We start from the raw sequence: 19,816 nt of genomic DNA, 5'->3' as shown, positions 1-19,816 counted from the left end.
CCATCTTATTTTGGCCAGTGAGGTTTTTTTTCTATGTTTTTGCATGTACAATGCTTTTCTTTGTATTTTGGACATGACTTCAACCAAACCTACTGATTAATGTTGTTCATTTACATGAATGTATTCCACAGACTTTATTTTACTTTTTTTTTTTCAAACTGCAGTGCTTTCTAATTACAGAAGCAATTAGGGGGGGTAGTTTTTAATTAAGAAAAGATACACATTCAGCATTTGTACTTCTGAAATCTAGTTCAACACTGGAGTTTTTCTTTTTATCAACAGCACTTGCAGCACTCTAATTATGGTTGATTACTTGTATTAATAATTATAAAGATAATATTGTATATATGACAACATGTAGCAGTCTCTAATAGTGATTAATGGCTTTTGTCAGTTTTCCGCCTTCATGGCGATGTAATTTGTTGCATAACAAAAGAAAAAGAATCTAAAAATAGAAAAAGAAAAACCCAGGAAGAAGCTATGATATGTTATCCCACATGGTATCATTATAATGGGAAACATGGCTCTGAACACCCCTCGGAGCGCTCAACTGACCAAATGAGAAAGGGCTTTGACCAATATGAATGTGCAGTAAAAGTGAACCGCTCATCAAAATCTAAAACATCGATCAGAAAAGTAAACTTTGCAAAAACACTGGGCGAATAACCTTTCTTGCAGACACGTTTATTTTTAACAGTTGGATCTAGCAATGCAGCTTATAATATATTTTTCTCAATTCTGAACACTAGGATAAAAAAGGGGGATACCCCCAGTGCCTTGGAAGTATTGCATTTTATACCAGTTTAACTTTTACACATTTTGTCAGATTAAAACCATTACAATCCATGCATTTTATTGGAATTTTTTGATAGAAAAACACAAAGTAGTGGAAAGAAAATATGTTATTTTTCAAAAGCTCAAAAATAATGGGATGTGTTTTTAGCTGCTTTGGCGATGTAGAGACAAAATGTGTAAACTTTTTTAGCTTAATGCTTTAAGTTAACTCAAATTGGTTGTTAAACATATGAAATAAAAGTCTGGACTTTGACTGGATCATTCTAACACGTAGATATGCTTTGATCTTCACTATTCCTCTGTAGCCCTGGTTGTATGTTAGGTTCTTAGTCCTGCTGGAAGGTGAATTTTGGAATCCAATTCGGTTTGTACTGGTTTTATTTTATTTTATTATTTTACAAAGATGTTTGTTGTGAAGAGGTGTATTATAAACAGATCAAATTTAAATCCAGAATATATAATCAAACTAGATCAAACAAATGCAATACCATAGTGTAGACTCAAGTTCATACATTTCAGTCGGATGCAATAATACATTGTAGTTACTTTCAGTTTGTTATGCAAATCGGTAAAGTTACTTATCTGAACAGGTCTAGTCAGTTTCATCTGGGCATTGCCTTTGCAGCAATCCCTCCTTCTCATGAGAGCAGCTTATGGGCCTCTGATTCAGTCTCAACTTTTTGCCGCTATTTATGGGTTTTGTTTGAGCATTTCAGTGGATTTGCCCTAAATCCATCTAACAATCAACTGTGACTACTTTCTCAGTCTCTGTTAAAGAAAAGAATCAACACATCAGTGTTAACCTTCCAACACATGGTTCTTTGGACTCTTATGACTTTCTTCTTGGCATATTTTCATGAAGGCCAGATGTGTGGAGTGCACAAGTAGGAGTTTTTCCTGTGGACAGATTCTCCTACCTGAGCAGTGGAGCTCCTCCAGACATACAAGCTGCTTCTCAGATAGAAACGTCTTGCTCAATCTGCCAGTGTGTGGGCGTCCATGTTCGCAGTTGTGTCATCCACTCTTACATTTCTGTCAATGGATTGAAAAATGCTCCACAAGACGTTCAAAACGTTCAATAGTGTTTTATAACCTAACCCTGCTTAAAACTTCTTCACACTTTCATCTCTCACTGGTCTGCCACGCCGCGTGGTCTTCATGATACTTTTAATTCTCTACTTTGCTCTAACAAACCTCTATGGCCTTCAGAGAGCATCAAGATTTACAGAGTCAATCACACACCTGAACTTTATTTAGTAAGGTAAATCTGAAGATGACTGGTTGCAGGGGTTTTATTTAGAGATATGAGAGTAAAGAGGGGCTGATGCAAAAGCACAGCACAAATAACAAAACAAAAACAAAAGTTCCTGCAACTTCATAAATATAACCTACTCTTTGTTGGACTTACCAACTTTTATTACATAGGATTCTAATAAAAGGCCCCGAAGCTTGTTGTTGCAACATAAAACAAAAATAAGGAAAAGTATAAAAGGAATAAATTATTTTTAGAGGCTGTTGAAACAAATGAAGCTGAAACTGTGAAATTTGTTGCCGCTTGTAAAAAGCATATGGTGCTTTGCAGTTTTTATTTAAAATCACAAGGATTTCTCTGACAGAGACGATTCTCCTGTTTGTAATTCTTTTTCATTAATTGTCTAACGGAGAAACATATGCCTCACCAGACCAATCGTATGGAACCATAATCCCAAAGCTAATTTGTGGAACAACAGAAGATTGTAAGTAATACGATTTGAACTTGTAATTTCTCTTGGAGACAGCACAATATTTCTGACCCACATCCTAAAGCTGAAATATTGCCTTTCCTTGCGTTCCCTTCTTTTTTTTTTAACTGTAGAAAAAAAAAAAAGTACTCCAAAGACCTTTTTCCCAGCAGGGATATTTATTACCAGTTCTGTCGATTTAGCACCCCTACCCTTTCCCCCCAGCCTCCCCCACTGTGGGAAATCACAGGGGAGGATAAAGCTCGGAACCACCTCTCTGCCGGGGAAGGTTCACTCTTGCACCGATGGCATTCAGTAACAGGCACTAAGTGCTTTTCGTTGATGGCGGATAAGGGTGACAGACAGCTCTCTCTGTCCTGGTTATTTCCTGTGTAAAAGACTTCATCAGCTCAATCAAGTGACTGCATCTTTAAAATAACACTATCAGCTCAGACTATGATTACAATACTGGGCTGATACTCAGCTGTATGCTCACTGCTGGGTTATCTGGTGCCCGCGTTGTCTGCGGCTCGTGGAGGCATTGCGGGAAATTACTGTAATCCCAGTTGAGATAAAGGATGAGCAGAGACTAATGTGTCTTGATAAGATTCTGCATTGAGACTGATACCACATGTTTTATTGTACAACTAAAAAAAAAAAAAAAACATAGGAACCATTTGCGCAGAGGTGAACCAGCATGCAGGAAAGATACGGCTCTTTGATTCCGTGCGCTTTAGTGTCTATTCATAACTGACCTGCATGCAGTATATAAACCAGTCCTTGTTGTATTTACATTTTGATGGTGTGTGAAAGAGAGTGACATTACCAGCCTGGGCTCCAGTAATTAAGGCCGTTAATGTTTTACTATAATTAAATGTGGATTTTCTATGACTGAATGAGCTTCGTTCTTGAGGGCTTGTATTGCAAGATTTTGAAATGCTCCCCGTTGACTTTAAATAGAGACATTATCTAAAGCTGACAGTGCTCAAACTGGTAGTGGTACAATTCACCTTGGACGGGTAATTTACAGATTATCCTGAGTTAATGGATCAGACTTAGATTTAGTGTTAATTAGCTGCTGCCCCCACAACAGTTGTTCAAATCTCCCTAATTCACTGGGCTGATTGCTTTTAAAATTGCATCATTTACAGAAATCCCCTGAACAGCAGGTTTGCACTAAACAAGGGATGCTTTTTTTTTGTTGAGGTTAAACCAGTGGGGCATAAATTACGCTGCCAGAGTAAATGATTGTTTTAGGTGACAGATGTGACCTTTTAAGCAGAAATAAATTAAGTGAAATATGTTTTTGCCCATGTGTTTCCTATTGAGGAAAGGTCACTCAACAAACAATCAGATTTGACGGTGCTTGTTCATGAGCCAGCTGATAAACAAAAAAACAGTCTTATCGTCTCTTAAGTCATTTACTTTCAGTGTTTCTGTTATTTTTGCTTGCAGTTTTAGTTCGTTTTTATACCAAAAAACTACATGTCATTTAAATATCAAATGTCAGATTCGTTGATGATTTGTTATCAGTTTTTCTGTTTACGCTTATCCTTGCAGGGAAGGCTGGTGCCTATCTCCAGCAGTCACTGTGGTCGCCAAAGGGCATATGAACGAGTGAAATCAGTAATCACGGATTATTTTTAAATTAAAGTTACACAATAAAATTTGAGAAATGTGATTTTTTTTTAGGTCAAAATGAGAAACCAATTTAAATTGAATTATTAACTTATAGATTTATTTATATTTACAACACAAAGGCAAGTAAATAAAGTATAAATACATCAATTAAAACAGTTGTAAGTTGTGGCAAAATTCCTCTTCTCCTCTCCTCGCTTCCTTCTTTCATTTCACAAAAATATACCTGTTATACATCGCGATCATTTTATAGTGGCTTAGTCAATTTATGGTGCATTTCCTTTATTTTACTCTAGATGACCAAAACACATGACATGTCATATTCAATAAATGACAACATGTGTTCGGATGAGGCTCGTCAAATTAAAAGTATCCTAATTAACAACCTTCAAGTGGGTAATAAGCATACTTTTCATTAAAACAACATTTCTTTATCATTATTAGTCTAATGTAATATTCAAATCGTAAATGTTTTCATCAACTGTTAGCAAAAAAACATCATAATTAACAGAACAAAATGGTTGAAAACATTCTGTGTGTAATCAATGTGTTCCACTTTAATTGAAATTAATGATTTTTATTAATATCTAAAAAAATATATATATATATATGACTGTGTCAGAAAGTGTCAGTTTGATGCCAAGTACTGACTTGGGCAACTGATCAAACCATTCTTTCAGTAGTCAATACTGAATCCCCTGGCTCAACGCAACCTCCGATATCTGTTGTTGATCTACTCTGTGATTTCATGCTAGCAGCAGCACTTTTTGGCCAAAATCTTCACAGCAATGTTGACCTACTTTTATGCGTGTCCAAACCTGTATTATAGGAAATGCACACTGTTTTGTTAATCTTTTGCCAATGCAGACCACACATAAATAGTGAAGGAGATTTTTTATCATTTATATTGACCTTCCCAGTGAAAGAAACCCTATATTGGATGTTACAGTGTGCTGCTCTGTGTCTTTGTCATGTGACCTCCTCTGTACGCTGCGTAGAGACAGGTCTTGGCGTACGCAGAGCTCCACAAAGAGCAGCTGAAACGTTTGTCATTAAATCCTAAGATGTTCAAAGCAAAGTCCTGAGGTTATGGTACAGGGAACCTTTTTTTTTTTTTTTTTTTTTTTTGCAACATTTGCCCAGACACTATTAATCGGAATCACACTAAAATATGTTGCGAGGAGAATTATCAGCAGTCACGTCAGAAGAAAAGATGAGCAAGCTAACATTAGCATAGCAATTCAGTAAACTGCGCATGAAGACATGCGTTTATTGAAGACTGTAGCCGTATGTGTCGAGTCAGACATATCTTCCAAAACGAAGGCTTCCCACAAGAACCTCATGTTGTGATAACAGCTGAGTTTTAATCATGTACATGGTTTTGAGTTTAACTTTTATATCAGACTGGGATTTTTTTTAAATGACTTGTTTCAGCACTGCAAAAGGGAAGTAAAAGTAAGTAATATTTTCTTGAAATGAGTGTGATTGTCCTTGATTTGAGCAAGTAAATAAGATGATCTGCCAATAGAATGAGTATTTTGACCCCTAAAATAAGATAATTATATATAAATAACTTGAAATAAGATGATGGAGATGGATTTTTGGTATTTTAAGTGTGAAAACGTATTCCATTGGCAGATAATATTATTTACTAGCTCAAAGGACAAATAAACTAATTTCAACAACATTTTACTTACTTTTAGTTCTCTTTTTCCAGTGAGTGACTAAAAGGTCCCGAGCACGGCGTCAGTATAATAAATGTTCAACTTTTCTCCATAGTGTTTATGAGACACTACATCTTTTTATAAGATAAGATATTTTATTCCAGTATATTGAGCAAAGTTAGCAAAACATTTTACTTTGTAGAAAGGTTTCTGTAAGCATCAGCCATAGACGTCATTAAGTAGTGGGTTTATTTTTTTGCGTTTATTGTTTGTCGTTTTAGCAGACTGTAGTTCTTTGGGCTTTTTCATTTTTTTCCTCAGTCAGTGAAAAGTAAATGGTTTTGAAATCCGATGACTAACTTGACCATTTCAGGATGATCCATTTCTTTATCTTAAAACACACATGGAAATCTTTACCAGTGTGTGTTTTTGGTCATACTCCCACTCGGAAGGATAATCCAGTTTTGCAGCATTTGGAATTCTGAGCAGGACACGCTGATGTATGTCTGCATTGATTCAGCTGCCTTTGTCTGCTGTCAGATCATCAGTGACCCAGTGCCATCTGAAATCATATTTGCTCTCCAACATCCAGGTGTTTTACAGATGACGCTCTGTGCTGGAGACCAGGAGCTATTTCACACTTTACTCCTGTGTTTTCAATTTATTTATGTTTTCTTTCGTTCAGGTTGAGTTTAGCTTCACTTGTCTACAAGATGCTCTTTGTGGAATTTTTCTCCCTTTTAATTCAACTTTTTGAGCAAAGTCTGATCTTCTGGACTTTCTATACACAAGTTGTATGAATGGTTTAAATCCTGTAAAGAATGTTTATTCAGTAAGATTTTCTGACAGTAGAAGAACGCCTCCTAATGAATGCAATTTGGTGGATGTTGTTGGGGAAGTTTTTATTCACATAGAAACAATCAAACCACTATCACCCCTGACACCCATGCTTTTTAATGCTGGCTTCCTTTTAATATGTTAGTTTTCACACTCGTAATAAAAGGCAAAAAGCTCCAAATACAAAAAAAAAAAAATCAGCTTTAGCTGCAATATTTATGTTATACTTGGTGGAAAGTTTAACTCATGAGCAAACAAAATCTTGATGTTGAAGTGGTAAACAACATTCTGAAAGCCTTGGTCTTCTCTTGGTCTCTTAGTGCTCTTTTTAAGTTTTTCTTCTATTTAGGGAATTTCCTTTTATCTTAGTCACCATCCTTCCTCCCACAGTTGGAAGCACTTTTTAATTTTTTTAATGTTCCCAAAGTCTGCAGACAGTTATTTATAAAGCAGTTTTGGCTGGCTGGCTTAACGTTTTTTTTTTTTTTTTTTTTTTATGAAATCGTTGCTGTAATTTGGGCTGCATTTTAAAATATTGATACAGTGCTCAGTTTGAGTGACAGAAGCAAAGTTAACGACTCAATGCAATCGATTTTTAACTGTCGATGCATGTCCATTCAGGTGGAGGGATTGTTACAAAGTCAGTGCCTTGATGCAGACCGCTGGGTTTTCCTAACATAGAAAACCTTTTACAGATTTGTTTTATCATCAGAACTTGACCGTGTTGTTTAATAAGAAGGATGAAACTGAATTATACCCAACAGACATTGAAAATTTTTTGATTGGATTGAACTGGAGTGAATTGGCACTATGTGAATAAACTGAATTTGAACTAAATTTAATGCAGTGCCCTGCAAAACTCTTTATACTCTTGAACTTTGTTACATTTTGTCACATCACAACCACTTTACATTGTGATTTCATGTAGCAGACCAACAGAAAGTCATACATAATCGTAAAGTGGGAGAAAAAGATTATTTATGGATTTCAGTTTGTTTACTAATAAAGAAATAAAGACTTTCAAGATCAAAACTTTGCAGAACCCCCTTTCACTGCAATTACGTTCAGTGCAACTGTGGAGCATAGACTGAGGTCTAGAATGTGGCCACAGCATTTTAACAAATTATTGTGTTTTGATCTAAACCATTCTGGCTCCTACAGGTTTTATTCCTGGATGTTCTGTTCTAAACCCCATCCATCTTCCCATCAACTCTGATCAGTTTCTTTTTTACCTGCTAAAGAAAATAAACCAACAGCCACCACCATGTTGTTTCTTCTTGGGCGTCGGCATGTTTAGGGTCATGTGCAGGCAGGCAAACCAAATGACATTTTGCATATAGGCCAAGGAGTTCAGTTTTGGTCTGATCTGATCAGAGCAAAAACATTACATGTTTGCTTTGTGGCCTGTGGCAAATTGTAAATCAGACTTTCTTTGACTTTCTTTGAACAATCATGGCTTTTTTGCCACTCTTCCACAAAGATCATATTTCTGTCGAACCCAACTCACTGATGTCCTGTCAACAGATCCTCCCGACTGAGGTTTGGTTCTCTGCAGCTCATCCAGATCTACCATGAGCTTTTTGGCTGGTGCCATAATTTCCTGGCCTGTCAGGTTCAAGCCAGGAAATTAAGCTAATTTGTCATACATTTTCAGAAAAGGAATTAAACAGAAAACTACGAGAGGATCTAAGCTTGGGATTTAGTTTTGTTTGTTTTACTCTTTATACTGAAATTAGGTTTAAAAAAGACTTGTTTACCATCCAAGGTAGCTGGCTGCTCTGGGTTTTACTTAGGGGTATAAGAGAAATGTTTGCTGACAAAAATGCACATGACAGTTTTCAGATTTTTGTTTTTAAAAACTTTTACAAACGATGTATCATTAAACTTTGTCATTATTTTGTCTCGGATTATCTGGGAAAATCCTTCTAAAATATCTGAGCCGTGGCATTATTGCATGTAAACTCTGAAGAAATATTTAGTATAATCTTTTGTTCGCTGTTGGATGTGTGGAGTGTTTGACGTTTTTATTTTAACTTTTCCAATACAAGTGAAAAGGTGGCTATGAATACTTCTGCAATACTTCTGTATAGTCAAAGCTTAAATTATAAAGACTTCATTCAGGAGTGAACTCTGTAATTGAGAACAAATTACTTGGAATTGTGTCGTACATGACGCAACGCTAGGAGAATTGATGTCTAGTTGTCAGAAAGTGGTTGTACAAAGGCAGGTTTCTGCTTCCATAATTATTTATGTACATACAGTAGATTTCTGAAGCGTAATTAAGGCCCTGTATGTGCAGCACATTGCGTGCCCCTTCACCTCACATCATTATCCTGCAAGAGAACCACTGAGGTGGAAGTTAAAATGCTTCTGATTCAGCACGGAGGTGAAACCATTTGCATGGATACACACAAGCAAAGGCACTGCAGCACAAAGGTGTGACGACTTGATGACATTTGGATTGTGCAAACGGCATGCCAGGAGGATTTAGAGCTGTGGACAATCAACAGTAAATGATCCTGCAACCTTATAGCAATTGACAGTGGCTTATAAGACCTTAACATCGAGCAGCAGATGTGTTTATCTTAGTTCCTCGATTGGGTTTATGTTAACTCTCAGAGCAATTAAGTTTTCAACACTAATGTATACAGTGGCCTTCTTAGTTTTTCAGTTTCTCAGATTTTCACAGGATCTATCTGGGTGTCTCTCCATGACACTGACATACAGTGCTCCCTTGGCAGGGGACCTTTATTGAAAACCTTACTGCATAAATTTAGATGTAGAACAGTGAGGCCAGAGACAGACCACCGCTATTTCTGTTGTTTAAAAATAAAATAATAATAATTAAGTTAATTTATTCGAGCTGCATGCTTTCAGTATGGGAAAAGCTGCTTCCAAAAATGTTCACACATTTTATTTTGGTAACTTTTAAAAAGCCTATAGTACTTAGTGTCATCAGCCAGAGCCTTTAGAGGCTTTAAACAAAGTTATTGAGGTAAAAGCAAAGCTTGTTAAGATAGTTAAAGGGGGGATGTGTGTTACAGAAGAAAAAAAGTCCAACAAAGCCATAGTAAATATGGACAAGTAAATAATTTATGTTAGTTTGTATCAGAACTTTAGAGCCAATTATTTGGATGAGTTGTATGTGTTCTACAGCTACCAAGCATTATCCTTTCTGTAGATGTAACAAGGAGATTTTCCTTTTCATCTCTGCTTAGAGTTAAACACGAATCCTCTTATTTTCTAAAAAAAAAAAAAAAATGAAGTTAAGATGACTTTAGAGTACATTACGTAGTGCTATCCTTTCTCTGCTTTGTATTCAGTCTCCATGAGAACCATCTGATATACTGGTCTGAAAAGACTACCATCACCCACCCAATGGTAGTCATTATTTAAACTCCTGTTCCTCCACACCCCAAAATGGGTTGGACTAGATTGAGATTTAGTGACTGTGGAGGCCACTGGATTACAGTAAACGTGCTATGCTAAAAAAAAAAAAAACTAGTTTGAGATTGCATGAATTTTCAGACATGGTGCATCATCTTGTTGAAATTAATCATTGGAAGATGCACTTCAACAAACCCTCTAAGAATGCCTTAATATAGAGACCAATATATTGTTGTCTGACTGGAACTGGAATTGACTTTTTTTTTTTTGAACTTCAGATTAGACTGGTTTGTTCTTTTTTCTTCTTTTTTTGTTGCTAATAATTATGTGTAACTGTCTCTGTCTTTGCCACTGTCACACCCGAATTTCCCCATTGTGAAACAATAAAGGAATTCTTATCTTAACTGATATTAAATGGAGTGGGCTAACCAAAGTCCCGACGTGAATCTGATACTGGATTTGTGGACGGCACTAAAGATTAGGATGACAAGAGGCTTTCCGACCTCCTTGACTTGGATCTAACCACCAAAGACAGTTTCTCAAAATGCCAATGAATGCAAAAAGCTACTTACCTCATTGCTAAACAAGGGTTTTATTGCTGTAATGGAGTTTTCCATTGATTATTAAGAATGTTGTAATTCATTTTCAATAAGGTATCTTTTACAACATATAAAAACACAGATACATTATTTCAGAATACACAGTCTTTTGAGAGTCTCATTTTAGAATCACACTTTATTGAATGAAAATAACCCAGCAGAGCAATTCATAATTTTAGCCTTTAACTCCACTATATATTAACGATGAACTCATGGCAACAACCAGTGCAACTTTATCCCTTGTAGTGAGAACCTTGAGGTTAAGAAATTATGTCAAAGTTGCCACTGCTGTTTATATAATCCCAAATAAATGCTCTCACCTGTCATGCTGACTTAAGTCAACGCCAAAAAAATACACTATCATCAAGATCTATGTGTGTGCAACCAAGCAGACATCAGGTTCTCCCTCCTTCAGAGCCAAACACTTTATCCAGGGTTGCTCTTCAGTGTTTTATAGGTCAGCCTAATAAATACTTTAGAGGACAGAGGAATCAGAATGATTTCTCAGCACAGACAGCTAATGTGGTGTTGAATTGCAATATATCTTCCATGTGCTTAACAGGGTGGAAGGGATTGCTCCTGCAGGTATTTAGTGCAAACTGCTTTGTAAATCCAGTGCAAAAGCAAAGTAAATACCGGGAACATTTGTTCCCAAATATAGTGGCATGATTTTAACATTTGTGTGAGCTGTGTTCACTCCAAATTTATCTTATAAAAATACTAGTAATTAGGTTTAAAATGATCAAAATTTGAGTTTCACTCATGGACGCATTCACGCAGAACACTGAACACCGTTGTTTTCTCTATCTTTTATCTTTTATAAATGTCACATTCTAATGCTTTGAACTGATCAATTGGGGTTTAAAATGGCTTTATGTTAACTGATCCGTTTTTTGAAAATTTGCAAAAAAAAGATATGTAGAGAAGGGTTTTTACCTAGAGTTTTATCACTGGCAGACAGTGGAGTTACTACAACTCATCAGTATGCTGAGAGGAACCCAACACCTCTATTTGCAAAGAAGCCTCTGCAAAAGCATGAGAGGTGAACTTGCTGCTTGATAACTGCCTGGAAATCATTCCACGGGAAAATGAATCATTGTTATTAATCCCTAATGAATGAGGGCATTTCTGGAACTATATTTTGAGTTATTTGTTTTCTTTCACTCCCGCTCACAGTTTACAGTTTATTCTGCAGCGGCGTGCTTGACTGCACTCCAGCCATTCATCAAGCCACCGCTTTCCATTATTTGGTGCAGTCAGCTGAAACTGAGAAAGGTTTTTGGGGTGGTAAGCCTCATTCTTCCTCCACCAACTCTCTGTTCCCCTAAACAGAGATATTCTTCATACTGTTTCACGTATGCGCTGGCTCACTGGTCATTAGATGATTCGGTAAATTTATTTACCCAACTGGATTTCATTATGCTTACGTTTTCCAAAGCTGCCCCAATAAAATCTAATAAAACGGTACAAAGACAATAGCCATAAAGCCCTCCATGTACAACCATTTGTCGGTTTTTTCTTACCCCTGTCTCGAGGTGTAGCCTCACATTTTCTGCATACAGAATCAGACCACAAAGCACACAGAATCAATAACCTAAGTATCACATTCTTTGTTTCTAATATTGCCCAAGCAGCTCGGATTTCATCAGGCTATGGTCTGAGCTGCATTCCGATAAGAGCCGGAGCTCATCTGAGATGAAATGAAACAGTTTATCGCTAATGTACACTCAACTGCTAGTCATTTTAAACATCTGTATTCATTTTTTTTGCACGCTACACCTGCTGCACAGACTCTGTCCCTCGCAGGGAGAAGAAGCATCTACATTTAGTCGGTGCTGCGTGTTAGCCGACATCTGTTTCTATGGTTTCTCTTCAAAATCCAATCATCAAACATTTGTGTTTACAGCGAAGATGCAATCTTCTCACCTGATTTACATTTCGACGTATTTTAGCTGTGCAGGTAAATATTTGATTCATGAGACGACGTCACCCGACTCTGTATGAAAGTTAATGTCACCACAGAGAGATGTGTCAGCAGCATTCTAAATGTGTGAAGCACAGCAAACAGCTTGACTAATCTCATGTGTGCTGACATTGTGACTGATGATCAGTGTGCTGGTGGCCCACCTGAGTGTGGACTATAATCTCTTAGCTCGTGGTGATATTGCCAGGTTCAGCTTTTCCTGGAGTAGCCTTTTCTCTGCTCTCATAGGATCAAATGTACATATGTAGTCTTGCATCCGCATGATTGTCATCAAATAATAAATAGTCAGGAAAGGGGGTTGTTGGTGCCAACAACCAGTTGTAAGTTAAAGAGATAGACTCAAAAGCAGGCTTATGTTGAAGGGATTGGATTTTTCTGAAGAAAAAAAACCACAAAATAATAAAAACCTTTGATTTTGACGTATTATTTACATTGTGAAGTTCATTTTTGGGTCGCATTTTTTTATATCTCAAATTTTAAAGACTAAAAACAGGAGAGATAAGAGGACCTAATGGGATGAGATAATGAAATACTTAATACTACTTAATTTATAAATTTATTTTTTGTTTGTCTGCTTTTTCTGTCCTACTCCATGGTATTCACAAATTCAGAGCTGAGAGTTTCCATCATCCAACAAGCAAGCTGTTACCATTCAGTAGCAGTCTTGGAATAGGGAAATATATATATTTAAAGGTACACTGGTGTCCAGTGCTAAGATCCTTTATTCTGTTCAACCATTCCTTATTCTGATGCAGTCCTGGGTTCAAAACCTTAGCCTGGGGTCTTTCTGCATGGAGTCTGCACGTTCTCCCTCTGCATGCGTGGGTTCTCTCAGGGTACTCTGGCTTCTTCCTACAGTTCAAAAACCTGACTGTTAGGCTAATTGGTCTTTCTAAATTGTTCATAGGTGTGTGTGTGTGTGTGTGCATGCTTGGTTGGTTGTCCTTTGTGTCTCCATGCTGTGGCGCCCTGTCCAGGGTTTACCTCACCTCTACTCTATTTGCTATACTCATTTATGCAATTCTTGTTTTTGTTTTTTGCTGTTTTTGTTTTTTTTGTTGTTGTTTTTTTGCAGATGATGCAAGTAAATTTGGGACTTTATGAATTTCATATTGTAAGAAATATTGTACTAATAATTGCATTTTCTTCTATTGTTTATGATCCAGTTTAAATTGGATCATAGGAAATCATATCAAGTTATTCCACAGGGGAATCGTAAAAAGATCGTTCAGTCACAGTTATATAACTACCTTCAAGAAATATCACTTTTTAATGCAAACAAAACTAACAGTAAACTATTTTAAAGAAAGATTCTTCATAAAATGAATACTATCCCGAGCATCCTCTTTAGTCAGACTATTTCAGAACTGCTGTAAGACAGGCCGCTACAGGAGATCCCTCCTGTCGTCTGCCATCAGCATGTACAACAACGCTGGAGAAACCTGCATAATATCAGTTACAACAAGGTCTAAATTTTTCTTTGGGATTATTAAAGTATTTTTTGTTAAGTTTAGCCTTGGGGGTTTACCATTAAATAAGTGAGATTATTGAAATTATTAGCACATCTGTTTTAGATCATATAAAGAGTTCAAAAATAAAGGATTAGAAAGCAAAAGACATCACAGTTTGTACTTTGCGGCGCCTCCTGTGTCTTTTGTATGACAGCATGAATCTAAAGTTGACAGCATGGAGCCTTGTCATGAATGTTTTAAAACCGTATTTCAACATAAGTTTTCAGACAGTTTTGGATCTGGATGTTTTCCGGCTATAAATCTGTAGAAAGGTTGTTATGCTTTGTGCTCAGGGGCAAGATTCGTTCTGATCTTTAAAAATGGCTCCAGAACCAAAACTACTTATAAGATCATTTGAATGCCCACCTGTGAATTTAATGTAGAGGTGTCTAATACCATTGATCCAGCAACGTTAATAGACATACCAATATTATCAGTAACAGTGGAAATCTGCTTGCTTTTCTCTGGTAATCATCTTTATATCTTTGATTGCAAACATATAAAGTTTCAGCCACTCATCCACCACTGGAACCTCGACTCCTTTATCTGCTTTTCTGTTTGATTTACATGAACGCTTCCTTTTTACATGCTTCTGTTTTAGTTATAATTACTCTTAAAAAAATAAAATAAATAAAGAGCAGATGTGTTTTTTTGTCTGTTCCACTATTTCGACTGACTCTTTTTTTGGGTTCATGTTTTCTGTCAATCAACCAGCTGCAACAGCTTATCAAGGTCTGGAAGCGACTTCATTCAACTGCAGACTAACTTGCAGAATTAAATATGTGCAGGTATTTAGTTTGAAGATGCAGAAAGGTTTTTGCCCTTTCTCCAGTCCATTTTTTTTATCCAAAAACATTGCAGTATAAAAAGGTTGTGTAGATTATTGGTCTGAATATTCAAATAGTGCCATATCCCCTTTCTGCTACAAAGTAAAATAACTAATTAAATACTCTTCATGATTTCTGATCTCATTTTAAGTAGTTTTTTTTTTTTATCAGATGGCTGAAGATGTTTACTACCATGAAGAATACTTGAATATATTCTATTTATGATATAAACATTTCTAACCATTTACATCTGTTCTAAAATTAAAGAGGACAATACACTATACTGCCCAAATATTTTTTTAAATATATGCAGAACATTGTTTTGATTTAAAAAAAAATAAGGCATACATAATTCCTTTATTGCATTTTTTCTTGTTTCTTTATTTATAGCTTTTATGTGCATACATGTGACAATAAACAAACAAAGTTTCTCTGTAAAAGCTCTTTGGCCACCAGCAGATCCGTTTCAGTCCACCATCTTCCAAATTACAGCTGAACCACTGCAGCTGAAGCAGAACACCAATCTTGCAGCAATACTCCCTCACGGCTCATCTTAGTAATTGTAGTGGAGACACATATGTCCAAATTCTTCAAGCTGAATTCTCCCATATGTGTACAATTCGGCTGAGCTCTAGAGACAGCATGGACCAAAAATGTATGATTCACCTTTTTCACACTCATCAAATCATTCAGTGACCCTATGGATTGGGGCATTCTCATCCTGGAAGAGACCACTCCCATCAGGATAGAGATGTTTCATCACAGAGTAAAGGTGACCACAGAGAAAAAAATGGTATTGATTTGTCCTGACCCTACCTTCTGAGAGCAGAAATGAACCCAAACCAATGCTATAGCAAAGAAGCGCTGGATACTTTCACTGCATAGTCCTGTTTTTTGTTGTTGTTGTTGTTGTTGTTTTTTTTCCCCTTAATTTGTCATCCGTCTGTATGTATACAGTGAAGGTGATGCTGTTATTTTATAAAGAATTTGAGCAGTTGGAAAATAGCTTTGGAAGCCAATAGCATGAAAATTTTAATGTTTTCAGGTTTGATTATATATTTGTTAATTATGTATGCGGCTGTATCTATAATTTTCTTAAAGTGTAAACTTCTTACTTCTCCATTTTGCAACATCTAGCTAGAATGACTTGTTTTGATGATTCCTTTGACATTTGGCATTTTGTTTTTCGTTTTGTTTTACTGTAATTATTTTTTAGCAACATAGTTTGGAATTGTTCAAAATAAATTCAAATTCAACATTCAAAAAATGTTCACAGTCTAAGGACAAAAGAAGAAAATCCACAGGACAATGACGTTTATGCCTTTTTTTCCACATTTTGTTAAATAACAATCAAAAATTTATGTTTATTATAGGTTGGGGGGGTGTATTACAGGCAATCAACAAGTACTGCAAGATTGTGAAGAAGTAACAGGAAATTGCTATTTAAAATCTGGAATGTGTGAAGGTCTCAAAAGCACTTGTATCCATCCCATGGATTAAATAGAGCCACACGTTGCTGCATTTTATGCCTGTAGGGCTTTTGGAGTTTGTCTTTATCAGCTTTTCTTATGTAGAGACTAAAATTGTTTAACACTCAAACACAGATTAGTTGAGGAAAAAGTGCTATATTATTTTGTCCAGTCTTGCCACTGACTCTAAATTGGATTTAGGCCTGGTCTTTGACTCGTCCATTTTATTCTATTGAACCTTTGGGTGGATATTTAGATTTGTTGTTCTGCTGGAAGTTAAACTTCTGTTCCAGTTTGAAGTCTTTTAAAGCCAATAACATATTTTTTTTTCTCCGGTTGCCATGTATTTAGCTCTATCTTTCCCGTCACAGACTAGTTTCTCTGTGTCGGCTGATGCTTCACTGTTAGCCTGGCCAGCCAGACTCAGTTTCGCTTTTGCTTTGCTATACAGCGAACTGAGTTTGGAACTGCTCCCATAGAGTCTTCTTTCCTGATACTGACCGATCACAGGTGAGGGCAGGCCTCATATGTTGAGTGACGTGTAGCACCTGAGGATCCCTCAGCCAAAACAAACAAGATGGCCGCAGCTACAGAGCGTTCGTTTGCTAGTGCGCTTTCTTCTGTTTTAAAAGTAATCATTCAAACATAATCATTTTTACGTCATGTCCACAGTTTCTCTGATTGGTTTACTTTGCGTCTCTTAACCCAGGTCCCAGAAAAAAGCCGTCTATGCGAGCAATTCCAGAATAACTTCAGCCGTATCAAAGAGAGGCAAAAGTTAGTCTGGCCGGCCAGGCTACTTGACCATAGCATGATGCTGCCTCCACAATGTTTCCTGGTGGAGATGGTGTATTCAGGGCCATGTGTAGTGCTAGTTTTCAGTCACATTGTTCGTATTGAATGTAGAAATAATTCAGTCTTGCTCTCATCTGACCAGACCACCTTCTTCAATGCATTTAATGTGTCCGCTACCATCTAGTAGCAAACTGCAAAACAACAATTCTGGTGATATTGTTCTTGTCAGTTTTCCAGATTGTCAGATTTAGAGAGGGCATTACTAATAGTTGTCCCCTCAATGATTGTTCCCTCAGGAGAAGCTGCAACAATACTGCAGATCTTTGTAAGTCAACTAAGGTCCCCACTAGGCTGCTGTTTTTTTTTTTTTTTTAATAAACACTCTTCCGGGCCTGTCAGAAATATGTCTTGTTACCTTTGTAACTGTGCCATACTTTTTTCTTTTTTTGCATGAATAACTGAACTGTGCTCTGAGAGATGTTCAAAGTTTGAGATATTGTTTTATCACATCCTTCTTTGATCACATCCGATTTGTTCCCTAGATTCCTTGAGATCATGATGCTGTTTGTTCATCAGTGTTCTTGAAAAAACATCTGAGGCTTGTCAGAAAATAAACACGAGTGGAATCTATTTATTAACTGGATTCATTTTAGGAATACCAATGTGAAGGGAGCAGAAAACAAATGCAAGCCACACTTTTCAAATTTATATTCTAAAAAAAGCCTAGTACTTCCACTTTGTAATTTAGTTTTTTTTACTAAAATGGAATATGAATTATTTAATAAGATACATTGAAGGTTTTGGTGCTCATGTGGCAAAAAGTTAAGAAGCTTATCCTAATACTTTTATCAAAACACTGTAAATTCAAATGTATGTAGCCTGGGTTTTCAATGTTGTTGTAGCTGTGTCATAAAATTATTCACCGTAGAAGAGAAGTGTTCAATTACGTAGTGATTAAATCAATACGACATTATTGCATGATCCATGTATGTAATATCCCTTGAACAGTAGATTGTGTGAAAAAGTTTATGTAAGACTTCTTTTCCCTTGATAATATGGCATGCACTAAATCACCTTCCTGTATGATGCATTTATACTACTAGCATGAATAATGATAATGCTGAAAACAATCATACAGGTTATTACAGTTTATTTAAAAATGTGACGAACAAAATTTAAAAATATCCAATTTTTTTTAAAGGGATATTAAAATACATGCCTGATGCCAAACGGAATAAAGAATCCCATAAAGAACGTTAACGTTAGTCTGATGGAATCATTTTCAATCACTTTTCATGGTCAAACTTCCCCTCACCTCCGTCAGACGATGGGCTTCATCATTACAATCTAGGTCAAGGAAGGTCCCCAGATCTTTGGCTCTCCCACCGTCCGCTGCACCCATGTGTGAGTGGGACTAATGAGGCAGACAGCTGCTCCCTAAGCTAAAACATCCCCGCGGTGAACTGTACCTAGGAAAGACACAGACAATGTCACCTTCAAATCCAGGGACATAGGTGTACCAATGGAAAGCAAAGCAGATCTGTAAAATCCATAGAAACATGTAACTCGTCTTAGCTTGTCAGTCCTATTCAGCCTCAACACAAATTCAAGAGCTCTAACGCAACTATTGCTTACTGACATCCTAAAAGGGTGGATTTGGATTATTTTTTTTCTTAAATCTCACCAGCCTTCAAAGGAGTATCAGTTTAATACGTGTTTCTGAAGCTAGGAGAAGCTCAATAAAACGCATACAGAATAAAAAAATAAAAATACTTCTGCAATGTAATTAGGGGGGACTTTGCTTTGAGACGACAAGTACAAATGTGGAATAAGAAGGTAGAATCCAGCACGGCTGGGCGATTAGGTCTCATTTAGATGTATTCGGTGCACTGCAACAAGCGGTTGTTCTGGGGCATGGCAGTTGCTCGGATCGAAGGTCCACGATTGGGATTATGTGTCAATTTACCACCCAGCTGCAGCTCCACACTCTGCAGCAGAACATGACTACCTCTAATTAGGCCACGCTACCAATTAGGTCCTTGCAATAAGGCAACAGAGGAGGCAGTCTGGGTGACTAAGACCTACTATTGTTGTCACCAGAAAAAGTGACTTTAGTCCTTTAGCTGCAAAGGATGTTTAAAGCTTTTTGTGATGTGCTGAGAAGAATATTGCAACTGGGAGTCGTAATGACATAATGTAAAATTTGATGGCAAATTAGATAGGGGGGGGGGGGGGGGGGTTTAAAAGAAAAGAAGTTGAAATGCACTTCATGTTGGAGCAATGATCTCACCCTCTGTCTTTTAATAATCCCACAGGTAGCCAGGGTCAGTTCCCCATCACTCAGAATGTGACGGTGGTGGAGGGGGGCACAGCCAACATGACCTGTCGTGTGGATTACAATGATAACACTTCCCTCCAGTGGTCAAACCCTGCACAACAAACTCTGTTTTTTGGGGACAAGAAAGGTGAGTGACGTTTTCCAATCATGAGAAGAAACTGAAACGATGCAACGTTAAGATGTGACAAATACGTCTTAGGCAGATTAAACTACATGGTCTTTTCAAAAGGTTTTCTTTTTTTATTCTGAAT

At 36.8% G+C, this 19,816-nt stretch overlaps 1 protein-coding gene across 4 annotated transcripts in view; it reads left to right on the top strand.

The window, feature by feature from the left end:
* cadm2b (cell adhesion molecule 2b) overlaps positions 1–19,816 on the top strand; it is a 218,194-nt gene that overhangs the window by 144,036 nt on the left and 54,342 nt on the right. For all 4 annotated transcript variants that reach the window (XM_012879610.3, XM_012879607.3, XM_036149550.1 and 1 more), the window contains one exon: positions 19,543–19,692. In XM_012879610.3, the coding sequence (XP_012735064.1) occupies positions 19,543–19,692 (150 nt within the window). The remainder of the gene's footprint in view (positions 1–19,542; positions 19,693–19,816) is intronic.

Source organism: Fundulus heteroclitus, chromosome 18 (genome assembly GCF_011125445.2).
Source record: "Fundulus heteroclitus isolate FHET01 chromosome 18, MU-UCD_Fhet_4.1, whole genome shotgun sequence".
Lineage (NCBI taxonomy): Eukaryota > Metazoa > Chordata > Actinopteri > Cyprinodontiformes > Fundulidae > Fundulus > Fundulus heteroclitus.
The sequence above is the reverse complement of the archived record's forward strand: the minus strand, read 5'-3'. Positions and strand labels throughout refer to the sequence as shown.